We start from the raw sequence: 24,510 nt of genomic DNA, 5'->3' as shown, positions 1-24,510 counted from the left end.
AGAAGGGGGGGGGGGAGGGGAGGGTGGGAGACACGAGAGAAAGGGGGAGGTGAGAGAAAAGGAGGAGGAGAGAGACAAAGGGGTGTGGGGGGGCGGGGGGGGGGGGGGGGTGGAGGGGAAAGGACTTCACGACTGGACTGCCCCCTTTTCCCCCTCAGCCGCTCTCTATCTCTGAACTTTTTTTTTTCCACCGTCCTCCTCCGCTTCGTGCTTTTTAAAAAAAAAAATCCTTTGCGGAGAGGAGGAGAACAAGCACTCAGAGCCGGGCTGACGGTGCAGGCAGGAGCGTCACGTAGGAAAACAGGAGCCCGAGGGGCAGCGCACCAGCACTGAGGAAGATTGAAGAGGCTTTTTTTTTTTCTGACTGAGCAACAAGATTGACTTACAGACAGAAGTGGCTGAAGGAAGAGGCAGAAAGGAGATAACTATTGAGAGACTCCCAACAAACTACACATTGAAACATACGGACTGCACTCAAAGCAAGGAGACGTTATTTTTGGAGACAGGCGGGCAGACACCTTGCCAGAGAGCTTCAACATTTTTGCATACCGAACTAGAATTTTCTTCCACTGGAGAGAGAAGGAGGGGAAGCGGAGGGACGGAGGCACGTTTTAGAATCTGAAGAGAGTAGTCCTCATCTTCTCTCAGCAATGCTTTTGAGGATCCATGCACTGAACCGTTGCTGCCTGCCATGTTCCCGGATGCTGACACAGGCATAGGAAATATTTAAATCCACCGAGAAGAGGATCCACTTTATGTTTTTTTTTTTTTTTTTTTTTTTTTTGCTTCTTCTGTGCAGGTTGTTGTTGCTGACTGTCACTATGTTTTCTCAAAGGTACTCTTTAACACCATCATGGACTTCTTGCCTCTTGGTGTTGTGCGTCCTGGACGTGTGGACCACAGCCTGGCCGGCAGCCCAGCAATCCCAGCCCCGCCAGCAGCAGCCCCGCCGGTCCAGGCAGATGCCGCCCTTAACCTCCTCCTCCTCGTCCTCCTCCTCGTCGGCCGGCAACCTGTCGGAGAGCGCCGAGCGCAAAGTGGAGCGCCTCGGCCAGGCGTTCAAGCGCAACGTCCGGGAGCTGCGGGAGAAAAGCTCCTGCCTGGACCTGGTGTTCCTGGTGGACGAGTCGTCCAGCGTCGGCGCCAACAACTTCCTGAGCGAGCTGAGGTTCGTGCGCAAGATGCTCTCCGACTTCCCCGTGGCGCCCGAGGACACGCGGGTGGCCTTGGTCACCTTCTCGTCCAAGACCCACGTCGTGACGAGGGTCGACCACATTTCGGCGCCCAAGTACAGCCAGCACAAGTGCTCCCTGTTCAACCAGGAGATCCCGGCCATCAACTACAGAGGAGGCGGCACCTACACCAAGGGGGCATTCCAGAGGGCCGCGGTGAGTCACTCATGTCACTGAGGCATGGTGGTGCGCCTTAATGTTCCCGCAGGTGCACGTCTCTCAATAATGAACCATGAGTTTGCTTTTCAAAAACCTCTTCTATGTGTGTGTGTGATCGTGGCTTAGCAAGACTGTAAATGAGGCCCCACGTGTCCTTGCTCTAAATGACACAGCAGAGGGGAAGCCGCTCGCCGGCTACGTGTTGAGGAGTTTCCCCTCATAAAAAACGCCATTAAGGGGAATCTGCGCTTGCATGCTTATGGATACACAAAAAACGAACTACGCGCATGTAATGCTGAGGCGATGGGCTCGCTATGAGTGGAACAAAGAGCTGGACTCAACGCGTGCGGGTTGAGTCGACTCCTTTCACTCAATCACTCATTCATGGCGACACACCGTGTCTCTGAAACAGAAGCATGGCCCGGTGTCTATCTGAATTTGTTTTGGCAGGCAGGGATTTGGCCGTTATGCGGGATTACAAGGGGTCAGAATGTTAGCTGGTTTATGGTTTGTTGCTTGGAGCTGCCTGACACCCAACCACACACAGACACACACACAGACACACACACGCACGCACCGAGAGCATATGGCACAGTTCATCCGTCAAGTCCAAACAGCCCAGCTGTAAAAGCTGCGTTGGTGGTATAGGGGCTGGTCCTGTGTAAACACACACGCTCACACACCTCGGCTCACGCCTCAGATCTTCCCTCACTTCAGGAGCCTCGTGAGCTTCGTGCTGAATCGCCACACACGAGGCAAGGTACTGGTGCCTTTTGGGGTCCGTTGACAGGGGAATGCTGCAGCCTGTCACCCAGCTCCTTCATGTGGTTTTGCAGTTGGCCTAATGGCTGTTGCAAACCCCCTTTGCAGAAGGGGAAGGACAAACGGCCCACGCCGGGGCTGGTTGACAAATGTGCGTAGAAGATGCAGAGACACGGGTGCGATCGTGGGCTCTGATGACGTGTGGGATAAACCACCGACTTTCCAGAAATATGGAAAAACCATAAAAGATTCGTCAGCCTATTTTTTGACAGGGAGGTAAGTAAGCCGAGTCGTGACAGGTTTACCTCCCAGTCCATCCCCGTTAAAAGCTAATCGCCTCGGACCTTCCATCCTCCGGCTCACTGCTGAAAGCTCGGCCCTCAGGCTCGGCCTCCTTTAGTTAAGTGCTGATAAGGAGGCCGCTGGCTGCATCCCAGCCGCTAAAGACCACAACAATACCAAGAAAAGGCTCTCTGGGGGAAACTTCAGTGCCTCTTAATATTCTTCACAAACACTCTGAATGTTTGGGGTCATTAAAGGATTGATGTAGTAGTTTGAATCACCGCTGCTCCGGCTCTTATTAAAAGCTGGCTTTCGATTCAAAGTGTGATTCGAGAGAAAGATCGAATTTTCCTTCTGCGGTCGTAGCCAACACACCCGGCTGCGTTTCTTTTCCAGTCCGGCCTCGGAGCTGCTCAGAGTCCGCAGGCCGAGCGGGGCCATGCGTGAGTAATGGGAGAGCCTGTGTGTCTTCACGTGATCGGGGACGTCTGTGCTTCATCGCCCGATCTTTGCTTTATTTCTTCTGAATCTGACTGGAAAGAGAAAAAAACGGGGGGGGGGGGGGGGGGCGCTCGTCGTCTGCCTCCATCGGCCTCGTGAAGGACGGGACACTAATCTCCAGAGCGCGTACCCGCCCGTCATCGCGCAGCGACGCGACTGAAGTGGAACCGTCTCAGTGTGTCAAATTGCAAATTTTGCGGTGTGCGCGCGCGCGCGGGGGGGGGGGGAAAGCGTATAATTAGTATTTTTTTTGCCCGTCCGCGTGCCTCCGCGTGTCCCTGTGCTCCTGTGTGTCCGTCCCACGGAAAAACCTGGTCTGCGTCTAAGTCTATATGATGTCTGTCAACGTCTGCATCTCTGCGAGAGAGAAGAGACGAACATAAGGAGAGAGGATAATTGATAATTGCGGTATAATAATAATAATGGCATATTTTATTCCCCTGGCTGGTCTGGGCTATTCTAAGTGCTAGAGAAAGCTGGGATCCATTAAGAGAGACATTTTTCCACCAGCCGTGCACGTAGAGACAGGGCTCTCCTCCAGCACTCTTCATCTCTGTCTCGCTCCGAGTCTCGCTGTCTGTCTCTCCTCACCTTCTACTCCAAAAGTCAAAATCATCACTGTTTGCTTCCAAGGTGACTTCTGATTCAGGGGTTTCTGATCTTCCCCCTTAGTTAAGGGGCATTTACTTGAGTCTATATGGAATAAGCAGTGTCGACGTATGCACAGTGAGCACAGTTGGTCAATTCATTGATGGTCACTGGTGGTTACACTGGAAAAAAAGACAGTTTTAGAGATAAGCACATTTTTCCAATCACCTCCAATTGCAGCTGCTTAGATTCTTCTTGGAAAAAGGGGACTCGTTGTCAGGCGATCCGTCCAGCATCGCAGCCTGCTGGAGGCGAGGAGGTCCGCGCACACCGCTCCAGCTCTCTTCCCCTTTACCAGCACGTTGTGTGTTCAAAGTACCGTAGGAGAGAATAAATGTCACGCCGCGCGAGTTTGTCCTCATGATTCACCGGGCTTCATTTTCAGGATCTGTCTCTCCTCGGCAGGAGAACCTGGCAGCTGATGACATCACTCGTTTTCCACGCACGTTCACGTACACGGGAGCTGATTGATGACTCTAGGTACGGCTGCGCCCTACCTGAGACAGAAGTAGTTCACATCCTATTCCCTCTACTTCCTGAGATTGCCCTGAAAAACTCAATCCATTTTCCTGCTCTTTTTTTTTAACTTGGAAAATCCTCCAATGATCCCTCGCAGCCATTGTTCACTCGCTTAAAGCACACACAAGTCATGTCTTCACGTCTTCACGTGGTTGTCATTATACGTCTCAGATAGTTCATGTAATAAGAGTGATTGTCAACTGGAGAGAGTTTATAGACCTTGGGCTTGTGTCCTCGACACGGAGCTCCCCAGCCGTTAATCTGACTCCAAATCACTCAAGCTGCTCTTCATCCACGATTTTAGTCCTACGAAAATCCACTGAGAATAAATTCAGCCAATCCGAAATGAGTTCAGTCTTCACTTTTAACTAAAAAAGCCTTTGAATGATGCAAAAGTTTGGGAGCTTTTCAGGTATTTTGTCTTTTCCCTTTGGAAAACTTGGAAATGGCGTTTGTCCAGTGACATATTTTTGTTACCCGGAGTGGATGCCCTAAGAGAAGGAGAAACGCTTGTCAATCACACTTCATACAGATCCAGCGGAGGAGAAGCCTCTCTGTGTTGAGCCTCGCCAGACCGCAACAAGCGAGACAAATATTGAGGGCTGGCTTCGCCAGGCACCCCGTCTCGTTCCATTGGGTCATCCGTTTCTCCCATTTTCATGCCTCTCAATCACCCCCCCCCCCCACCACCACCACCACCCCCAACCCCAGAGCCGCAGACCTCCCGAGTCAGGCAGAGGGGGGGGTTTCGCCTCTGACGCATTACAGCCAGAATTAGTTTTTAAAAACATTGTCTATAAGATTAAACGAGGCGTGTTGTGTGCCGTGTGGAGACGTGCTGTAAAGACCACGTGCATTCTTGGCCACTCACACACGCACACACACACACACACACACACACACACACACACACACACACACACACACACATTTCCACTTCATGCTGATGTTTGAGGGTCAGAATTTTCCCGGCTTTCTGCATAACCGATTCGGCGATGTAGAGTGCAGCAAATTAAGCTGGAAAATGAACACCATCCATCACCTGAACGCTGGACTCCTTTTTTTTTTTTTTTTTTTTTTTGTCCACGCCGGCTGTTTTTCAGCAGCCTTTTCATTTAAGTGTGTTTGCTTACTGGAGCATTTTTTGATTCTCTCTTGACCGAGTCACAGGGGGAATTTTGAACAAGTCGCTAAATTCAAGCTAAACTCTCACTACAGTGTAAGATTACAGCGGAAAATTACGCTGGAAGGAGATCCTCTGGAGAGCTACTTCTTTACCAAGAGACTGAATGTATTTGTCCTTTAACCCCCCCCCCTTCTAATATGAGCGTGTAAGACTCGTGCCCACTGCAACGAATGAAAGCTAAGGTGCATCGCTTTGATCCGGACTCGGCCACGATAAGAAGATAAGAAAAAAAAAAAAAAGTCTGCTTCCTGTCCGTTTAACTGCCACTTCCCGCCATCTCGCCCTTAATCATTCCCTCCCCCTCAGTCCGTCTGCCTCTCGGTTCCCTGCCTCCTCCTCGTTGGTGTGTGGAGGGTGGAGCAGAAGGATGGAGCAGCTTCACCTAGCAGCCACAAAAGGTCCCGATAAGACGGCCAGACAGGAACTGTCTGCACTAGATTACTGTTTATTGCACCTCATGAATCTGGGAAATAATGTGACCAGGGCAGAAAAGTGAGGCTTTCAAATAATGCGTATTGCTTTTTTTTGTTGATGTATTTCAAATGTAATTTTTGTGTAAGCAGATATCGTCATTATCATGACGTCGTAACTGGAGTAACTTTTCACTTTTAAACAGCCTATGAAGACCACTGATTATACACACTTTACTGGGTTACCTGAGCGGTGTGTATGCTCAGGGGTTAGTTTACACTGTCATGGTGATGGAGACCATAGACTCAACACTTAAGTCTGTGTGTGTGTGTGTGTGTGTGTGTCTGCGGGTGTGTCCTGGGTTCAGGAGGAAGAAATGCTTTAGTCTCGGGTTCTGGGCCTCCTCAAACTGATTTATTCTGACAGAATGTTCTCCATTCTCTTCTCTCTCTCTCAACTTGCCCATCGACCTCAGATACGCTTCACCAAAGAACTTTGGGTCTTTTAAAAAAAAAGAAGCTGTTTTTCCCCCGTTTTGTCGTCATCGATACTGCAGTTCGGAAAAGTGAGCTCTGAAGTGAACCACACGCCAAAATAGCAGCTGTTATTTGTCTTTAATGATAGTTAAAAAATAAAAAAAAGTATAAAATCCCACTTTACACCACCTGGCGAGCAAGGAGCAGTCGGTAGAGGACAAATTCAGAGCTAAAAGACAGTGAATGATTAAGCTTCTCTGTTATCTGTCAGGTCCTGCTGCTTTAAAGATATATGTTTGCATGACTAATGAGCCATGACTCACCCTCTGCCCTCCTCTCTGAAATGCACACCAAACATCTTCCACTAACGGGGGGGTGGGGGGGGGGCCTTCTTCCCGACCTGTGAACGTCTGGAAGCAGCCCGAGGCCTAAACCAGCATCTAGAATAACTTGTCTTCACAAAGACCCGGCATCAAATGCGTTTCGCCCGACACCTCCGCTCTCCAGCAGCTGTCACCGCGCGTCGATAACCGCCGACCCTTCCAAATCACAGACTGTCACGTATCTGCTGGGAGGTGTTGACAGACAGCCAGGTAGGGCGCAGATAGGCCGCGCCGAAGGGTCAGCTGGGGTCAGCGAATCTACGGCCCGGCGGTCGAAACGTGGCCACACACACACACACACACACACACACACACACACACAGTGCAACGTGACGGAAACAAAGATCTCTTTCAAAGTGGTCCCAGCGGGCGGGAAGTCTGTCTTATCTGAGCAAACGTCCGTGAGGGAAGGAGTTGAACAGTTCTGGAAAATGCAGATCACCCAGTTCGTTTCAAATCGATGGATTTTTCTCATTTGGGGGGAAAACCCACTTAGTGAGGACTATTTTCATAGACTAATCTCCAAGGTCACAAGTTTCCTCCAACAGCTCTCCGAGCATCCTGCTCCCATCTGCATTCAGTGCAGCAGCAGCCGTCGACTTGGCAGAGTCAGAGCGGCTGTGTCCCCCAACTGCCCGACTTTATCCCTCCTTTCCACCCTTCCGTCCAGCTTTTCAGGGAGCGCTCACGTTCAAATTCGGACACCCTCAGAGTTCAGTTCAGGTTTCACACAACTCCTCGTTTTTTACCAAGTTTTGGGACGCCGGGAGGTGGATGAACTGCACACGCGAGCCGCAGGTGGATATGAATGCATCATACACGTATGTAGAGTGTTTTGTCCAGTTACTTACACTCACATTATAATCTGGTCGAGGTGGTAAGAAGTCTCTCCATCCGTCTCTCTCTCTCACTTCTTCGTGTCTCCACTTCTCCCTCGCGCCTAATTTTCCTGCCTCGGAGAAATGCTCCACGTTTTTGTTTTTGTTTTCCTTTCCGGCAGTGGTCCGTGCACCCAGTCAGTGTGCGCTGGTGTGGATGTTGTGCAGAGTGTCCCACTTGGCCTTGGGGCGCAAGCTGCTGCGGTCAAATAACTGGGCTCTGCTCCGGGCCAAAACCAGCAGCTCCAGTTAGAGGAAGAATTGGGGGGATAAAAATGAGGTGATTGAGGCCATTGGAAACAACAGGCACCGGGTCCCACGTTGTTTTATCAGTCAGTTCTGTTGTTGTATTTTAACAACGGTTGGTTTCTCGGCTTGAACGATGGAAAACGCCTCGACCCTTCGGCTCTTTCCACGCCACAACCCGTCGCTGAACCAAAACCACTCTTTGTTGGTTGCTTTTCCCTCGGAGGGATTTCACATCCTTGTCCTGTTTGTCCGTCGGGAGTCAGAGGGGAAATGACCACTCGCCACCTCTTCTTTCAGCCCAGGCCCGAAAAAAAAACAGAAATGACTTTTTCGCTCATTTTGGAACGAGCTGGGCGCAGGCGGGATGGAAAGGCCGACCTTCACACTGTAAAACGCAGATGTCAGTGAATCCCCTCGACGGACACAAATGTAATTTCAGACTTTCCCGAAAAGAAGCGTAGGCCTCCGTCACCGTGTCACCGCTGCACTTAATTGATCCCCTGAGAGGAGGTTTTTGACTTTACTCTCACTGCAGAGAGGGGGAGTCTAAATCCTGCCATAAAAACCCTCCAGTCTCCAGGAGCGTCTGCGAGCTCCAGTCCCTGGATCAAACCCCCATGTGGATAACCTTTCAAATGGAATCAATGCAAGAATTTTCTTCACGTCCAGTTTTCATAAAAGCTGCAGCAGCACTTTCTACCGACCCGACCCGACACTTTTCATTTCATTTCAGTGATGGAAACGCATCAGTTCATGCAACGTTAAAAAACAACACGTGCACATGAACACACACCTTCCTACACACATCATGCTCACTCTCTTGACTTAACACTCCTGTTCTTTCCGCTGAGCGTGCATTCACGCATAAACACACACACACACACACAGCTTTCTGCCTACTTAAAATACTGCTCAGCGATTGATAGGTGCTGCTGACACCAGCCTTATGAAGCTCTGTGTGTGTGTGTGTGAGAGAGAGAGAATGCGATAAATGAATGGTGTGTGGGGGGTGTTGAGATGGACAGAGGGGAAACGTGTGATTCAGAAAGGTGTGGCAACGGGGGGGGGGCTTTGTAACACAATACGCTGTGTGCAGGGCCAAAGGTCAGGGAGGCGTCAGCAAGGACAGGATTGACTGAATTGAAATCATCATCGAAAAAAAGCTCTCATAACATCAGCGGGCCTCCATTACCCTCTGAATGAGGAACAAGGATTCGCTAAAAACACACACACACCAGTGCGTTGGATGAGTTTGCGATTTGCGATTAGCGGAAGCAAATCGCACCAAATCGTTAAGCGGGAGGATTTACTTTGGCATCTTCAGCTCAGGATTTACCAAAAGCGTCACAGACTGGCACCTGAAGAAACCCAAAGTATTCCAGAGAGCCGGTGGTGGCGGACGAAATGACATGTTTTTATGGGCTTAGGCGGGTAGCTCTATTAGTTAACCGCTGGCTATGATGAGCTTAGCGTTAGAAAGTGCCAGATTCCATCGCGTTGTTTTCTTTGGTGAGTGAGTGTGCGCGTGTTTTTGTGCGTCTCCTGTTCGCTTAAATGACTAGAAGCAGCACGCAAATATGCCAACATCTTGTCGTCTCTGTTTGTGTGAGGAGATTTGAGTCTCTGGATCTCTTGGTTGTGTTTCCAGCCTCAGTAAGAAACCTTGTTCCAGGTTGTAAACTAAATATAGAGACAAAATATGCACTCTGCTTTAATTGGCTCGTGTTTGGAATGCTTCGTGTTGGAAAGAACGCAACGACCTGATAGGAATCTTCAGGCTGAGCGGGACACTAAAGCACTAAAAACAATATCTAGTTTCGATTCAACGGAATACTTCATTGGTATTCTAGTCCTCTCGGAGAACAAGTACATGCAACGTGGTCCTCATTGATCCTGATTTATACAGACAGTTTGGAGTTTATTTATTTTTTTTAAAATCCGTCCAATCCCAAACTGTTGAACTGATGTCCTGTTGAAATGACCTTGAGCAAGCGAGGTCTGATTCATCTTCCCAACGACGGCCCAAGTCAACGAATTGAAACCTCGGCATTAACATATATACATGACAAACACCCAGGTTCCCCCCCCCCCCCCGTCTCCCACTCCCAGCTGCTGCCAGGACAAACGCAGCTACAGCAACGGCCGTCCACACACTGCAACAAAGGAAAAGGCTGCGTCCGTCTCCGCGGCCACGGCGTGGTTGTCATAGGTACCAACCCGCCGGGCTGGAGTCGCACTTTGCTTCTAAATCAGAGCTGGGGCCTCGGAGATGCCGCTGCGGTGGCTCGGTGCTCCGGTAGTGGAGGTAGTGATGTCATAGATGTCAGAGGTATTACATAACTCACTGTGAAAGCCTAATTCTGTTGGAAACCCATTTTCTTTCTCATCTTTTTTTTGGTGTAAATTTCCGATTGTTTTTCCACCGCAGCCGAGATACAGCTTAGTGGCAGCAACATTTCCAGCTGTGTAAAACATCAATGTTACGTCTCGGGTTTCTGTATCGATGCCGACCAGTCGTATGGGGATCAATCTTTTCAGAAGAGGGGCTGACTTTCTCCACTTAAAGCAGCGCTTTATAGCCTGAGGTTAAAAAAAAACTATTTTGCTGCTGCAGCTCAAAGCCCTCCCAGATAACACGCACCACATCATTACATCATTACTCAATAACTGCTTCATCTAATACTGATTAGGGAACATCTGGGGCTGGATATTAACCAAAAAAAAAGACATCTCTCTCTCCTCATCGTCGTCCCAGTTGTGGAGTTTGACGAGCGGTGCTGTGACAGGAAGCGCTGCACCTCTTGAGTGAGTCAGCCCGGCCCCCCCCCCGTCAGTGAGCACTTTGAACTCTTTAGGTGGCGGTGAGGAAGTCGGCGGTTGCCGCGATGGGAGCCTTTTCCGGTAATGGCTCTTCTGTTCTAGGAATAGTTTTCCATCCCCTTAAAATTTGCCAGCTATAGCCCAGTCAGGTTAACAATTATGTGAGAAACGTCTTGCGTAGTTTTAAGAACCCCCGCTTTTAAGCGCAACGATGTATTATCCTTTTTTTTTTTTAAATATTGTGTTTCTCTCCGTGTCTTCTCCTCCCAAAGTACAGATACAGAGGTTCTCTGGGGTGGGAACTGGAGGAGAAGTCCAATCCCAGGGTGTTGTGATATGTTAAAGTGCGTGCTCCTCGGCCTACATGCCCACACATCCCACGCCTTTCAGAGACGTGCTTTCACTCAGCACAACTTATGATGGCTTCTCCTTGTCATGCGGTTGTGAGAATAAACTGTTAAAAAAAAAAGCTGGCAAAGCTATCGACACAAAGAACATTTTTCCCAGCATTACCTCTGCGGGTGACGCTTTCTTGGCAGCCAATCCAAAATATCCAAAAATCGTGGGAGAGTTTCTCAAACTCTTGAGTTGGCAGGTAGCGATAAAAAATATAAAAAATAAGATGTGTTGAACCGTTTGCCGTGTCCGAGGCAAATTTCAAGTTATGTACAACTTGATTTACCAGCAAATCAATCAAATCATGTGGTGTGGAGAGAGAGAGGACCCAAAAGCGGGATGCAGGAAAAATAATGCTTTTAATAGGAAGGTGCAAACTTAGAGGACGCCGCGAAGGCAGGCACAAAAACAGCAACTGAGGTCTTCAGAGAAAAAGGGGAACAGAAGATCTCCCGGTGAAACGGGGCATTAGAGGTCGAGGGCTGGGGAGAGGAGCGCTCTGCCCGTCGTTCCCGACAAAGCCGGCTGGCCGTAGTTCAGCTGGGACTCCTCCTGTTCGGCGGGACCGGACGCTGGATCTAGACAATGAACACAAGACACGGTAGGACAAAACTCGGCGTAAAGACTGAGGAGTGTGTCTCCTGTGTGGGTGGCAAAATAATCTGACAGGGAACAAAGGGAAAGGGGAGCTAGAAATAGCAGGAATAATTAACGTCATGGGGAACAGGTGTGTAACAATTGGTGTGAGAGGAGGGGGATGGAAAATGGGACTCAGCTGGTGAGTTGTGGACACGATGTATGAATAACTAAAGACCAGTAGGGGGGGGAAAGGGACAGGAGGAGCCCAAAACCATGACAGTGCCCCCATCTCAAGGAGCGCCGCTTGGCGCTCCCAAGGGGGGAACCTGGCGGGTGCGGAGGAAATCATCAACCAGAGAGCGGTCCAGGATGTCCCGTGAGGGGACCCAACTCCTCGCCTCAGGACCAAAGCCCTCCCAGTCAACTAAAAACTGGTGACCACGACCCCGCCGGCGCATATCCAGGAGTTTACGCACGGTGTAAATAGACTCATCCTCAGCGCGCACCGGAGGGGGCGGGGGCGCGCGGGGGGCGCGGGGGGGAGTGCGTACGACCGGTTTGATGCACGAGACATGGAAGACAGGGTGGACGCGACGAAGACCGGGGGGAAGTTTGAGCTTGACCACGACAGGATTAATGACCTTGGAAATCCGATAAGGTCCGATAAAGCGGCGGGCCAATTTGCGAGACGTGGTTTGGAGGGGTAAGTTACGAGTGGAAAGCCACACTTTCTGACCGCAAAGATACCTAGGGCTCTTAACCCGACGTCTGTCGGCATACTTGCGAGTGCGGGTCTTGGCACGGCAGAGCGCGGACCTAACTCTCCTCCAGGTGCGCTTACAACGGCGAATGAAAGCGTTTACCGACGGGACATTAGAGTCAGCCTCCTGTGAGGCAAACAAGGGAGGCTGGTAACCCAGGCAGCCGTAGAACGGGGACAGGCCGGTGGCAGACGTCGGCAACGAATTATGGGCATATTCTGCCCATGGCAGCTGATCTGCCCAAGAGGAAGGGTTACTAAATGCCAGACTACGCAGAAGACGACCCACGATCTGATTAGTGCGTTCGGCCTGACCATTGGTCTGGGGGTGGAACCCAGAGGACAGGCTGACGGCTGCACCCATAAGACGGCAGAATTCCTTCCAGAATAGGGACACGAATTGAGGGCCCCGGTCCGAGACGACGTCAGTGGGGAGACCGTGTAGCTTGAAGACATGCGTAGCAAGGACTTGGGCCATCTCCTTGGCTGAGGGGAGTTTAGCGAGGGGGATGAAATGCGCAGCCTTAGAAAATCGATCCACGACCGTGAGAATAACTGTGTTGCCAGCTGACGGGGGTAGACCAGTAATAAAATCAAGGGCAATGTGAGACCACGGACGGGACGGTGTGGGTAACGGTCTTAGAAATCCCGCTGGCGGGGCGCTGCTAGACTTAGTCTGCGCGCAAATGGTGCAGGCGGCGACGAAACGTCGTACATCACGGTCGAGAGTGGGCCACCAGAAGCGCTGGCGAATTGTGAACAGTGTTCCCCTGACGCCAGGATGGGCAGTCAGTTTAGAGGTATGAGCCCACCGGAGAACAGCTGACCGAACCACTACGGGAACGAAAAGGAGGTTCCTAGGTACCTTACGCGGAGCGACAGAGTGAGACAAGGCGCGTTTAACAATTCTTTCTATTCCCCAGACAACAGACCCGATAACTCGTGAGGGGGGGATGACCTCCTTAGGCGCGGAGGAGGTGTCTGGGGAATCGAAGAGGCGTGAGAGTGCGTCGGGCTTCACGTTCTTAGAGCCCGGACGAAACGAAATGGAGAAGTCGAAACGGGTAAAGAATAAGGACCAACGAGCCTGTCGAGCATTAAGTCTCTTCGCAGATCGGATGTACTCTAGGTTGCGGTGATCCGTCCAAACGACAAACGGCACGGTAGAGCCCTCCAGCCACTGACGCCACTCCTCCAGAGCCATGCGAATGGCCAACAACTCGCGGTTACCAACGTCGTAGTTGCGCTCTGCGGGCGAAAGGCGGTGAGAAAAAAAAGCGCACGGATGCACCTTATTATCAGAAGAGGAGCGTTGGGAAAGGACGGCCCCAACACCCACCTCCGACGCGTCGACCTCGACAATAAACTGCTTGGAGCTGTCAGGGGTGACGAGAATAGGCGCCGTGGTGAAAAGGGATTTGAGACGATCAAACGCTCTCTGCGCGGATTCTGTCCACTTGAAACCTGACCTTACTGATGTTAAAGCGGTAAGGGGCGCTGCGACTTGACTGAAGTTGCGTATAAAACGTCGATAAAAATTAGCAAAGCCCAGGAAACGCTGGAGCGCGACACGGGAGTCAGGGGTGGGCCACTCCGTAACCGCCTTTACCTTAGAGACGTCCATACTCACCCCCTCGGCTGAGATAACGGAACCGAGGAAGGAGACGGAAGACGCGTGAAAGGTGCATTTCTCTGCCTTAACGAATAGGCGGTTCTCGAGGAGGCGTTGCAGAACACGGCGCACCTGTTGTACGTGGACCTGGAGGGACGGGGAGAAGATTAATATATCGTCCAGATAAACAAAGACGAAGATATTCAGCATGTCTCTTAGAACGTCGTTAATTAAGGCCTGGAAGACGGCCGGAGCGTTGACGAGGCCGAACGGGAGTACCCGATACTCAAAGTGCCCTAACGGTGTATTAAACGCGGTCTTCCATTCATCTCCCTCCTTAATGCGGATGAGATGGTACGCGTTACGAAGGTCCAGCTTGGTAAAAACCTTGGCTCCCTGTAACAAGTCAAATGCAGACGACATGAGCGGCAAGGGATAGCGATTCTTAATGGTTATGTCGTTAAGCCCCCGGTAGTCGATACACGGACGCAGAGTGCCGTCCTTCTTCTTAACGAAGAAAAAACCGGCACCAGCAGGTGAGGCGGAAGGCACGATAGTTCCGGCGCTAAGGGATTCTGACAGATACTTCTCTAGTGCTTCGCGTTCTGGGGCGGACAGGGCGAACAATCTACCGCGCGGGGGCGTGGTCCCGGGACGCAGGTCGATAGCGCCATCATATGGACGATGGGGAGGGAGAGAAGTAGCCCGTGAACGGCTGAAGACCGCTCTCAGGTCATGATACTCCTCCGGTACCCCGGCCAAGTCACCCGGCTCCTCCTGTAACACAGCGACAGGAGAGACGGGGGGGTTAGCAGACAACAAACATTCGACATGACAAGACAGGTTCCAAGAGAGGATGGAACCAGTGGACCAGTTAATATGAGGGTTATGTTTGGCTAACCAGGGGTGCCCCAGCACTAACGGGGCAAAGGGGGAGCGAAACACTAAAAAGGAAAGAGTCTCATGGTGATTGCCGGAAACAGTGAGCGATAAGGGAGTGGACTGGAGGTGGACCCTAGGTAGGGAGCTACCATCTAGGGCAAAAAGGGGGGTGACCCCCCCGCGTTCCTTCAACGGGATACCTTGCTTTCGGGCCCATGTCTCATCGAGAAAATTCCCTTCTGCCCCAGAGTCTATTAAGGCGCTACATGAGACCGATGACCCCGCCCACCGCAGGGCTACTGGAATCAGGGTGCACGATTTTGACGGAGAGATGGAAGTAGCGCTCGCCAGTAATCCCTCCTCTACTGTCGAGCGCTGGCTTTTACTGGACAGGTTGACACGAAGTGGGTGGCCGCGCCACAGTACATGCAGAGACGGTTTGTGATGCGACGCTCCTTCTTGACGGAGGGTGGACAGGATGCGAGAAGCCTCTTCGCCATGAGCCGATCGATCGAACACCCGTATCATCTCCTCCTTAAACAAGTCAAATTGGGTGATGTAGTCAACCCCAGCCTCCCATGCAGCGGTGCCCCACTCACGAGCGCGTCCGGTTAGGAGCGAGATGACGTAGGCGACTCGCGCTCGCTCTCTAGCGTAGGTGACAGGCTGAAGTGAGAACACCAGTTCACACTGAGTGAGGAAGGCTCGACACTGTGTGGGCTCACCGGAGTAACAGGGGGGATTTTTGACCCTGGGCTCTGGGGGTTCCAAGTCCCTGGAAGCAGCAGGAGAGGCTCTCCTGAGGTGGTGGACCTGGGCGGACAAGTCCGAAAGTTGGGCGGCCAGGGAATCCACCGCATGGCGAGCAGCGGCTAGCTCCGAGTCGTGTCTCCCGAGCATGGCTCCTTGCGCTTCGACAGCTGCACGAATCGGGTATTCATCCGCTGGGTCCATTGTTGGTCAGATTATTCTGTGGTGGGTGAAACGGGGCATTAGAGGTCGAGGGCTGGGGAGAGGAGCGCTCTGCCCGTCGTTCCCGACAAAGCCGGCTGGCCGTAGTTCAGCTGGGACTCCTCCTGTTCGGCGGGACCGGACGCTGGATCTAGACAATGAACACAAGACACGGTAGGACAAAACTCGGCGTAAAGACTGAGGAGTGTGTCTCCTGTGTGGGTGGCAAAATAATCTGACAGGGAACAAAGGGAAAGGGGAGCTAGAAATAGCAGGAATAATTAACGTCATGGGGAACAGGTGTGTAACAATTGGTGTGAGAGGAGGGGGATGGAAAATGGGACTCAGCTGGTGAGTTGTGGACACGATGTATGAATAACTAAAGACCAGTAGGGGGGGGAAAGGGACAGGAGGAGCCCAAAACCATGACAAATCACTTTGTACTTGAATGAATTGTCCCCCCCCTCGTGGAAACCAATCGCCTTCACTGTCAAAAAAAAAGTCAGTAAAAAGTCCGTAGATTGTGAAGCCGCTCTCTGGATCACGACAGACACCACGGTGTTTGTTGGCGTGTCGTCCCGACAGGAAACGCATTGATCTCTGAAAGTGACCCAGTTTATCTCAAAGATCCAAACGCGTCCCCGGAGGAACACCAACTGTGGAGTCTGGTGTGCGTTTGTGCGTGTTGTTCTCTTGAGCTCCTGCCGAGTTGTTGTTGTTATTTTTACCACCCAAGCCAAGAGCAGATAGCCTGTCAAAACAAGCGCTCTCGCTTCCGACCGACGGGGAGACAGCTTTTCCCAACGGATGCAGTCGGGTTGGGCTTTTTATTTTTTTTTAATCCGCTTTGGAATGCCTGCTAACAATTATAATTGTTATTTTTTTGGAAGGTGAATCTCCTGATACAAATTATATTACTCAGGCTTGTGTTTCAAGTTACTGTGTTTTAAAAAAAAAAAGTGAAAATACACACAAATCCATGTTATTCACAGTAATTCACTCAATACGATGTCATTGATCCGTTTGGTCACCGGAAGGGCTGATGGGAGGCCAGCAGTGGGGTGGAGAAGGAGGGGGTGGGGGGGGGGGGGTCCTCATTTGCCATTCAGCATAGCTGCCACGCATATAGAAGCCTTTGATTAACAGCCGGGGTACGTTGGCACCATCGTTAGCCCCTCAAGGTGTGGAAAGGTTTCCCGGGCCTCTTCTGCCAAATGCAACAAGGTGCCTGCTTTTGATGTTCTGATCAGACGAGCATCTGTTTGGAGACTGAAACTCTGTCCTAATGGGGATCCAGGTTTTATTTTTATTTTTTTATTTATTCGTGTTTTTCTTCTGTTGGTGGCCCATCAGTTGATCTGGTTGCTTGATCACTTTTACGTCTTGGTCAAAGTTGGTAAAATTTCCAGAGCATTAAATATATACGTAATGAAGTACTATCGCTTCACTTGTCACCATTCCGACAAGGTCAGGTGGTTGTTTATTGACATAGATACAAATATGTATCGGAATAGTTGTACTTTGTACTTAATGTGAACCTTTTGTCCGCCACCTGCTTCATAAAAGGAGCGCTCATCTCCCTCTTTCTCTCCCCCCCTCCCCCTCCCCCTCCTGTTGGTCCCTGCGCTATCGCCGCTGCTTTGACAGATACCAACGGCTCCGAGCAGGACACACTTAAACTGTCCCACTGCTGCCGGCTGTTATCTCTCCCTTTGGCATTGAAGCGCCTGCCAAGTGCGTAATAGAAACAACCGGGCCGAGGTGTCCTCCGATGCACGTACAGATGTGAGATGACTCTGGCCTGCAGAAGCCAAGCAGACGCTCTACGAACACATTTGACCTCAAGTCTTAACAACGGATTAGGATAGTGTGCCAATCAACAGTCTTTCAAGTTGAGTTTTTACTGCCGGGGCGAGTTGTTTTTAGAGGTGACATAGAACATAGTTAATTGTTTTATATCTTTTGTCTTTTGGTCGAAGGAAAGGCCGTTATTTCTACAGCATGTTGGCTTTGGTCTCAGACACATCTGTTCACTTTTCAAGCTGTAATTCCCCTTTTTCCTTAATCCCTTTATCCCTCTTTTATTACAGAATGACTCTATTCATTTCCAGGCTACAATGATTAGAGTGACGGTGTTTTCAGGAGCCAAAACAGGTGCAAATTCAGATGACGTTTTAAATGACTCCATCAGTCAAAGGCTTCTCGTCTTCTGCCACGTCTCCGTCACTCTGTGCTGAGCATCTCGGCCCCCGAGGAGCACGGAGCGGGACAGCGGGGCACGTCCTCGGCTCCTGTGGTCCCCTCGATCTTAATACTTTCACCTCAAGTATACAGGGGGCGAATCGCAGGGTGTCATTAGCGGGTGTGCGTGCGTATGCACCCCCCCCCCCCCCCCCGCCAGGCCGCCGCCCGAAAGCACTCTGAGCGGACGCCTAGTAAAAAGACCTGCAAACATCCCCCAAAGCGCTGCAGTGTGAACACGCAGAGGATTTGGATTTAATCACTGCTGCATGAAAATATAACGCTGCGCTCTCACCTGACAGGCTCCTGCTTCTCTGTTCCTCAATGCTCCTCTATTCTCTCCCTCTCTCTCTCTCTCTCTCTCTCTCTCCCTCCATCCTCCTTCGCTCTGTAATCATGCCGCTTCTGCTGGAGGCGCTTGAAGTCTTCGGGCCAATTAGACAATAAAGACCGGAGCTTTCTCTCCTGCTCCGGGTCACACCCTGGCGTGCCTCCTCCTCTCACTTCACCTCTCGTATCGCACAGTCTTGTGCAGGCTAGTTATTACGTCCCGTTTGGGCCCACAGCACAGAGAAGTCATCCTCCTCTCGCAAACACACGTCCTTTGTTCCCCTTTATTGTACACTCGTGACTTTTTTTTTAATAGCATTTACTAAGTAAGCAAACATCTGTCCTTCTGACTTCATCTTGGCTCTCTCCTTCTTTATTCTCTCTCAACCGGTCCTCCAAACATCTAGACCCCGAGCTGATGGTCCCTTTGCTTTGTTTTTTACTCTCGAGAAAATAAAGACATGTCTCTGACTTGAATGTCCTTCCTAATTGCATGTGGTGGATCGCGAGCGGTGGCTAAAGTTAGTTTGGGAACTGCAGCCGGTGTTTGGGGCGGACGCAGCGTTTCCCAGTGTTCTCGGGTGGTTTCAGGCCACTGGCAAGCAGCTGTGTATTTCTTAGGAGAAATAATTACAATTGTCGAGCTTTCTCCTCCTCCTCCGCCCCTCCTCCCCCATCGTGCCCCCGCCGCCTGTCACGCTGATGTCGGTGGTTTGAGGAGCCCTAGAAACGAGGGCTGTTTTTAGTGGTCGCGTGTGACGCGTTTTGTTATCCGGCGCAATCATGTCACCAAGGCCGGAGCTACGTCGGCTGCGGATGAAGAGCCACAGGATGTGTGTGTGTGTGTGTGTTTGAATGGTCAGGAACATCATGACTGCACCGACGAGGAGGCAATTTTATCTTGCTCGTCAACCCTCGGTTGCAGCGTTGCTCGAATCCACTTGGGTTTACATTCACAAATCCTTCTGCCTGACCTGTTGGTGTTTCCTTGTCCAACAGCAAATACTCCGTCACTCCCGCGCCAACGCCACCAAGGCCATTTTCCTGATCACCGACGGCTACTCCAATGGCGGGGACCCTCGGCCGGTGGCGGCCGCTCTGCGGGAGCGCAGCGTGGAGATCTTCACCTTGGGCATCTGGCAGGGTAACATCAAGGAGCTCCACGACATGGCCTCGCAACCCAAGGACCAGCACTGCTACCTGGTGCACAACTTTGCCGAGTTTGAGGCCCTGGCTCGTCACGCTCTTCACGAAGGTACCAAGCGCAAGACGAGGTTTTTCCCAGGAGGATTTGTGCTACGGCTTCTTCTCTAATTTTTTTTTTTGTTTAGGGCTTTTCCTGAGGTGTTTCCTCAATTCAACGAAAACCTTTGTGATCTGACTTCCCAGCCGAAGATAATATATCAGATCTCACCTACTTTAGCTGCACAAGGAGTTCATTCAAACCCTGCGTTTTGGTAAATGGACGCCGAGGCCCCCCGTGACTACTCTTCATCTCTTTGAAGCCTCAGCGCTCCCATCGCGTCCACTTGACCGTAGCAATATATCTCTAGTGAAGGTTTTGCCCCTAGAATTCGGTGTCTACTTAAAACGATGCTGATAATACTTCATGTGGGATGTGACAGCGAAGATTTCCCATGGCATCTTCTGTTATGTACTGCCAACTGCCATTAGGCTTTGGACCAAGTGAGTCCCTTTTTCCCACACTAAAAGTGGACTTCTCACAATTTGGTGAAAAGAGGGATTTGGTCATAGATTTTAAACTTAAAAATATCCTCGTGAATATGACAGCCGAGTACAGCCCTGGGTGCTTAGAGAGCTATAAACCCTACACGTGCACTAGCGGACGTGCGCTCGCACAAAGAGCCTTTGAAATCAGTAGGTGCAATGGTAGAGATCAGCGAGGAGAGGACATCGAGTCTCCGTCCGTCTGTCCCGAGGTCTTGCGGCCTCACAGCAGAGACGGGGGCCACATGTTGAGCCGCGCTCACTGGTCACCCATCAAACCCCAGAATCCCTCTTGTTCTGTGGCGCTGTGCCTTCCTGCCTTTCTCAATGAGAAAAAACAACAATTTGACTTCCAAAAATGAAATTTAAGTTTCCTTTTGGCCCGGCAGGAGTCTCAACTGCTAGGTACAGCTCCAATCAAATTATTTCAGAAAATGATTTATGCTGTTTAAATTGCTAAAATGGATACGGCGTGGCTCGCAGATACATTTTTAATACATTTCTGTGGTGAAGGTTTTCATATTTCCTGAGCAAAGGTCTGTGGAAAGGCCCCTGCGTGTAGCCAGTCTCCAACGGCATACCACGCAGAACCCACTAATGCTTTTAATACTGCCGTTAGCTCAGTGCGTCTGATCGCCAGGTGGTGAAATCCGACCCTCCGTGTTTGTTTCCCACCCTCAGACCTCCCCACGGGCAGCTACATCCAGGAAGACCGGTCGCGCTGCTCCTCGCTGTGCGAAGCAGGCGGCGACTGCTGCGACCCGATGGCCAGCTGCAAGTGCGGCACGCACACCGGGCAGTACGACTGCGTCTGTGAGAAGGGACACTACGGCAAGGGGCTGCAGCACGAGTGCACAGGTAGGACACGCCCCTTGCCTTCTCTATGCAGACAAAGTTTGGCACCTGCAAAGCTACAACTCAATAAGTGGAAAACCGACCCAATAGAAATCGGTGGCGTGGCTGCTGTTCTTTTGTGTCCTTTCACTTGCCGGCACCTGCGACAGGTACAAGGTACCTGGAGCTCCTCTTAGTTTCTCCTTCCCTTGACCTCGTCTCCTTTACCTGTCAGCCTCTCCTCCAAATGGACTGGAGCTCACCGTGGGCGGGGGTTAAACAAAGCAGCCTGTCCACTTAACGCAGTGCAAGCTGTCCACCGATCGCTATCAACAAACCCAGCAATGTGCAACAGGGGTGGAGGACGGAGGCTGTGAGGTCTGTGTACGTCTGTGTGTGTGTGTGTGTGTGTGTGTGTGTACTCTCTCTCCACCATCAGTTACCTCCTTTAAATCAAATCCCCAACATCTGTTTCTTTCTTTTGGACATGCACCGAAAATGCTGTTGTGGTCTTAAGACTTTTTTTTGTCTGTGGCTCTTGTTGCTTTTCCGCCCACTCGTGTTTTGTGCGTATCTATTTGAGGATAAAAGACAATCTGCTTCATCGGTTGCCAGAGGACTCTGGCTTTTACCCTGTTGTTCCTTACTACTGGTTATTTATAATGTTGGGTCTCTTGGACTTATTATTTTGTGGTTACACAGAAACGTCATAGCAGATAAGATCTGTAGAGAGAGTTGTGTGTTTGTGTTTGTATAACGATGAAGAGATAATCTCGAGTGCAATGCAGGCATGTTCATGCGTACAGACCTATGGAATTATTCCCTGGCCCAATTATAAAGTTACAAAAACGGTTAATTCAAGACGAAATTGATATTTGTTTGTCATGAAAGACTTTAATGTTGAGAGAAAATATGTTGGAGGGCTTAAACACAAATATTTACCTACATGTATTTCCTTCTTATTCTTTTCCTAAACTCCATGATGTATTATTTCTTTACATTTCTAGTTTTCTGTGGGTTGCAATGACTACCACAGTTAGAAATAGTAGAAAGTGGTGAGGCTCCTTTTTATTAGAGCAAACCCTCCAATTCTTTTGAAAAAGTCCCAAAGCAGAATTGAGATCAACTTTTTTTAATACATTTATCGCGTTTTGCTCAAAGACTAAAAATCAATCCAACAGAAGACAGTCAAACCTGTTCATTTGATCACTGGATTCAGAGAGAGAGACGTAGCAGACGTGTGAGTCGTTTTGAACCGCTCACCTTTCGCCAATAGGAGGGAGCAAGGGCCAAGGACTAGAATCAGGAGAGCCACTCTCATAGTAGGAAACAATGGGCCGTGACCCGGCTTGCATTTGTCCTCAAGGTTTTCCTTTCCACATGTTTTCTCTCCGGTTAGATAACAGGAAAAGAAGGAGGAAAGAAGCCCCTTTTAAGTCTGAATAATTCCCATCAGAGTTTAAAATTAGCGGTCAGAAATGAAAGTGGCAAGGGGAGGAGGATTTGTCAATGTGAGAGCCCGAAGAAAAAAAAAAAAAAAAAAAAAGGGCATCAGGGTCATCGTGCCGAAATGCACGCCTCCTTAATTCCCATCAGATGTTGTCGGGACTGGAGCCCCACACTGCTTATTAATCTGTTTTAACGGTTTAATTAATAGCAGGGAGCAGACTGCAGAGGAAGGAGCGAGGAAGGAAGGACTCAGCGAGGCGCTGCAACCGCAGCCGAGGGCCGCTTCCTCTGTCTGCCTCCTCTCGCTCACGCAGCAATGCCTCATGGGAAATGAGTCGGCTGTTTTTTTTGTTGTTGTTTTTTCTCGCAGTGGACGCCCGAATGCCTGCACACCGGCGACACGGGCCCACGGTGCACCCCTCCAGAGGAACATCTGTCGAGCCGGAAAGCGCTGGTCAACTAAGTCCCCCCCCCCGTCAGGCTTGTTCGGCTCAGTTTTGGGGTTTTCGTTAAGTGGTGCGAAATGGCCCAAAGTAGCCTTTTGAACAGTGCATTCACTGATGGTTTTTCCTCCCCTAATAACTCACAAGGCTCTTTTGAAGTAGCTGTGGCTCCAAAACCAATTAGATTTGTGGCGAGGGCAGTACGTAACCAAGAAACTAGCGAGTACACTCAACAGGCTCCCTGCTGTTTTCACAGAAAAATCCAGCCTCTCGCTCTTAATATTGTGTTGCTTTAACCTCAACGGGCTTGGCCGAAGGGAGGTGTTTGGTGAATTATTGGCGCGCCGGCTGCGCTCCGCTTGCCACGGCGAGGCGTCCCTCGGGCTGGAGCGGGCCCGTCGGCTGGTCTTCGGGTGGTCTCGTTGGTCCGCGGAGGCACTCGGTGCCCCTCGGGACTTTTTGTTGTCTCCCGGTCCAACAGGCGCATCTGAGACCAATACCAGAGAACCTTTCCGGCTCGGGCTGTTGTCGTTGGCCCGGAAGGGCTCCGGGTTGGAAACGCTATCCAAATCCCCGCAGCGCACAGCGGTCTTGTTTATGAATCTGTCGACGGCCAAGTGCAACAGCCTCTTCCCCAAAACGCCGCTGGAATTCCAGGCTGATGGAAGCGGACGATGAACCCGCTTCCTGCGACGATCGGTTCACTCGGTTCTGTTTGCAACTCCAACCCCCAGCTCACAATATCTGCATCACTGAGGATCAGCGCAGGAATGGGGAAGTGTTTGTGGGGGGGGGGGGGGGGGGGGGGCATGGTGTGGCTTATCAGCCTCTTCTGTAGCCCAAGAAAACAGACAGGAAGTCTGCACTGTGTTAGCCTGGTGTCAGGCTTTGTTTTGTGCCTCAGAACGCCTCTGCTGGGGGGGGGGGAGGTATCTGCTTTCTTTTCCATCGTTGCCGATCATTCGCTTTCAGCTTGACAGCCGAATGATCGGCAGAGGTCTCCAAAAATAAATGAAAACGGGTATAAATACTGAAAAAACACAGCGCTGGTGCGACACGTGGTTGGGCGATGAGCTTCAAGTTGACCCCTGGACACGTCACACATCCGCCTCTCTGTTTCCAGTAGGCAGCCCGTCCGCTTTTACTGTAAATATTTGCGATCTCGATGTGAACGGCCGAGAGATCCCGGGAGGGGGAAGCCTCGGAGGAATAAAAATGACAGCAAACAGAGGTGGAGTTTGTTAAACGTTAAAAGGCCCGATGAAAAGTGTTGAAATGGCCTCATCTCCGGCGTAAACGCTCTGCAGCTCCGTCTCCTTTCTGCGCTGTCACGGACTCCGCGAGGGTCCACACATGCGCACGGGGCCGACGTGCCTTGCGTGCGCACACCTCTGACCCATTAAAATATCTGCCCGCATTCAAGGATCTGACACGGTCCAGATGTCTGGCAGCAAGGCAGAGCCGGGCGGGGCGTGTTTATATCACCTGAGAGAGTGCAGACGCTACAGTAGACATAATAGATTACAGCATCGGGCCTTTAAATCGTTGGACATTAACGCAGACCAAAACATGCGGTGAAAGGAAAGCTAGATGTTCCTTTTTTTAAAGACTGCCGTCACTTCGTAAACACAGCAGAACGCTTAACTCCTGCATGATAAAAGCGTGTTTCCATTGTTGCTGTTCTAGAATGTTATTTAAACAAAAGCATATTCATAGAAGGGACTACATGAAAGTGCTAAGTAACAGACCAACAGGCTGAAGTCTGTTTTTCGATACAATCAATGTAACTATTGTTTTTC

The 24,510-nt window shown here is 50.7% G+C and overlaps 1 protein-coding gene across 1 annotated transcript in view; it reads left to right on the top strand.

Annotated features, from left to right (window-relative positions):
- Nucleotides 1-365: 365 nt before the first annotated feature.
- The window catches only part of svep1 (sushi, von Willebrand factor type A, EGF and pentraxin domain containing 1), a 59,220-nt gene continuing 35,075 nt past the window's right edge, over nucleotides 366-24,510 (top strand). The window contains exons 1-3 of the mRNA XM_037480860.2: nucleotides 366-1,388; nucleotides 19,257-19,512; nucleotides 20,667-20,843. Coding sequence (XP_037336757.2) covers nucleotides 756-1,388; nucleotides 19,257-19,512; nucleotides 20,667-20,843 — 1,066 coding nt within the window. The 5' untranslated portion in view covers nucleotides 366-755. The remainder of the gene's footprint in view (nucleotides 1,389-19,256; nucleotides 19,513-20,666; nucleotides 20,844-24,510) is intronic.

The sequence above is a fragment of the Pungitius pungitius genome, chromosome 1, assembly GCF_949316345.1.
Source record: "Pungitius pungitius chromosome 1, fPunPun2.1, whole genome shotgun sequence".
Lineage (NCBI taxonomy): Eukaryota > Metazoa > Chordata > Actinopteri > Perciformes > Gasterosteidae > Pungitius > Pungitius pungitius.
Note: the sequence above shows the minus strand (reverse complement) of the source record. Positions and strands in the feature narration are given on the sequence as shown.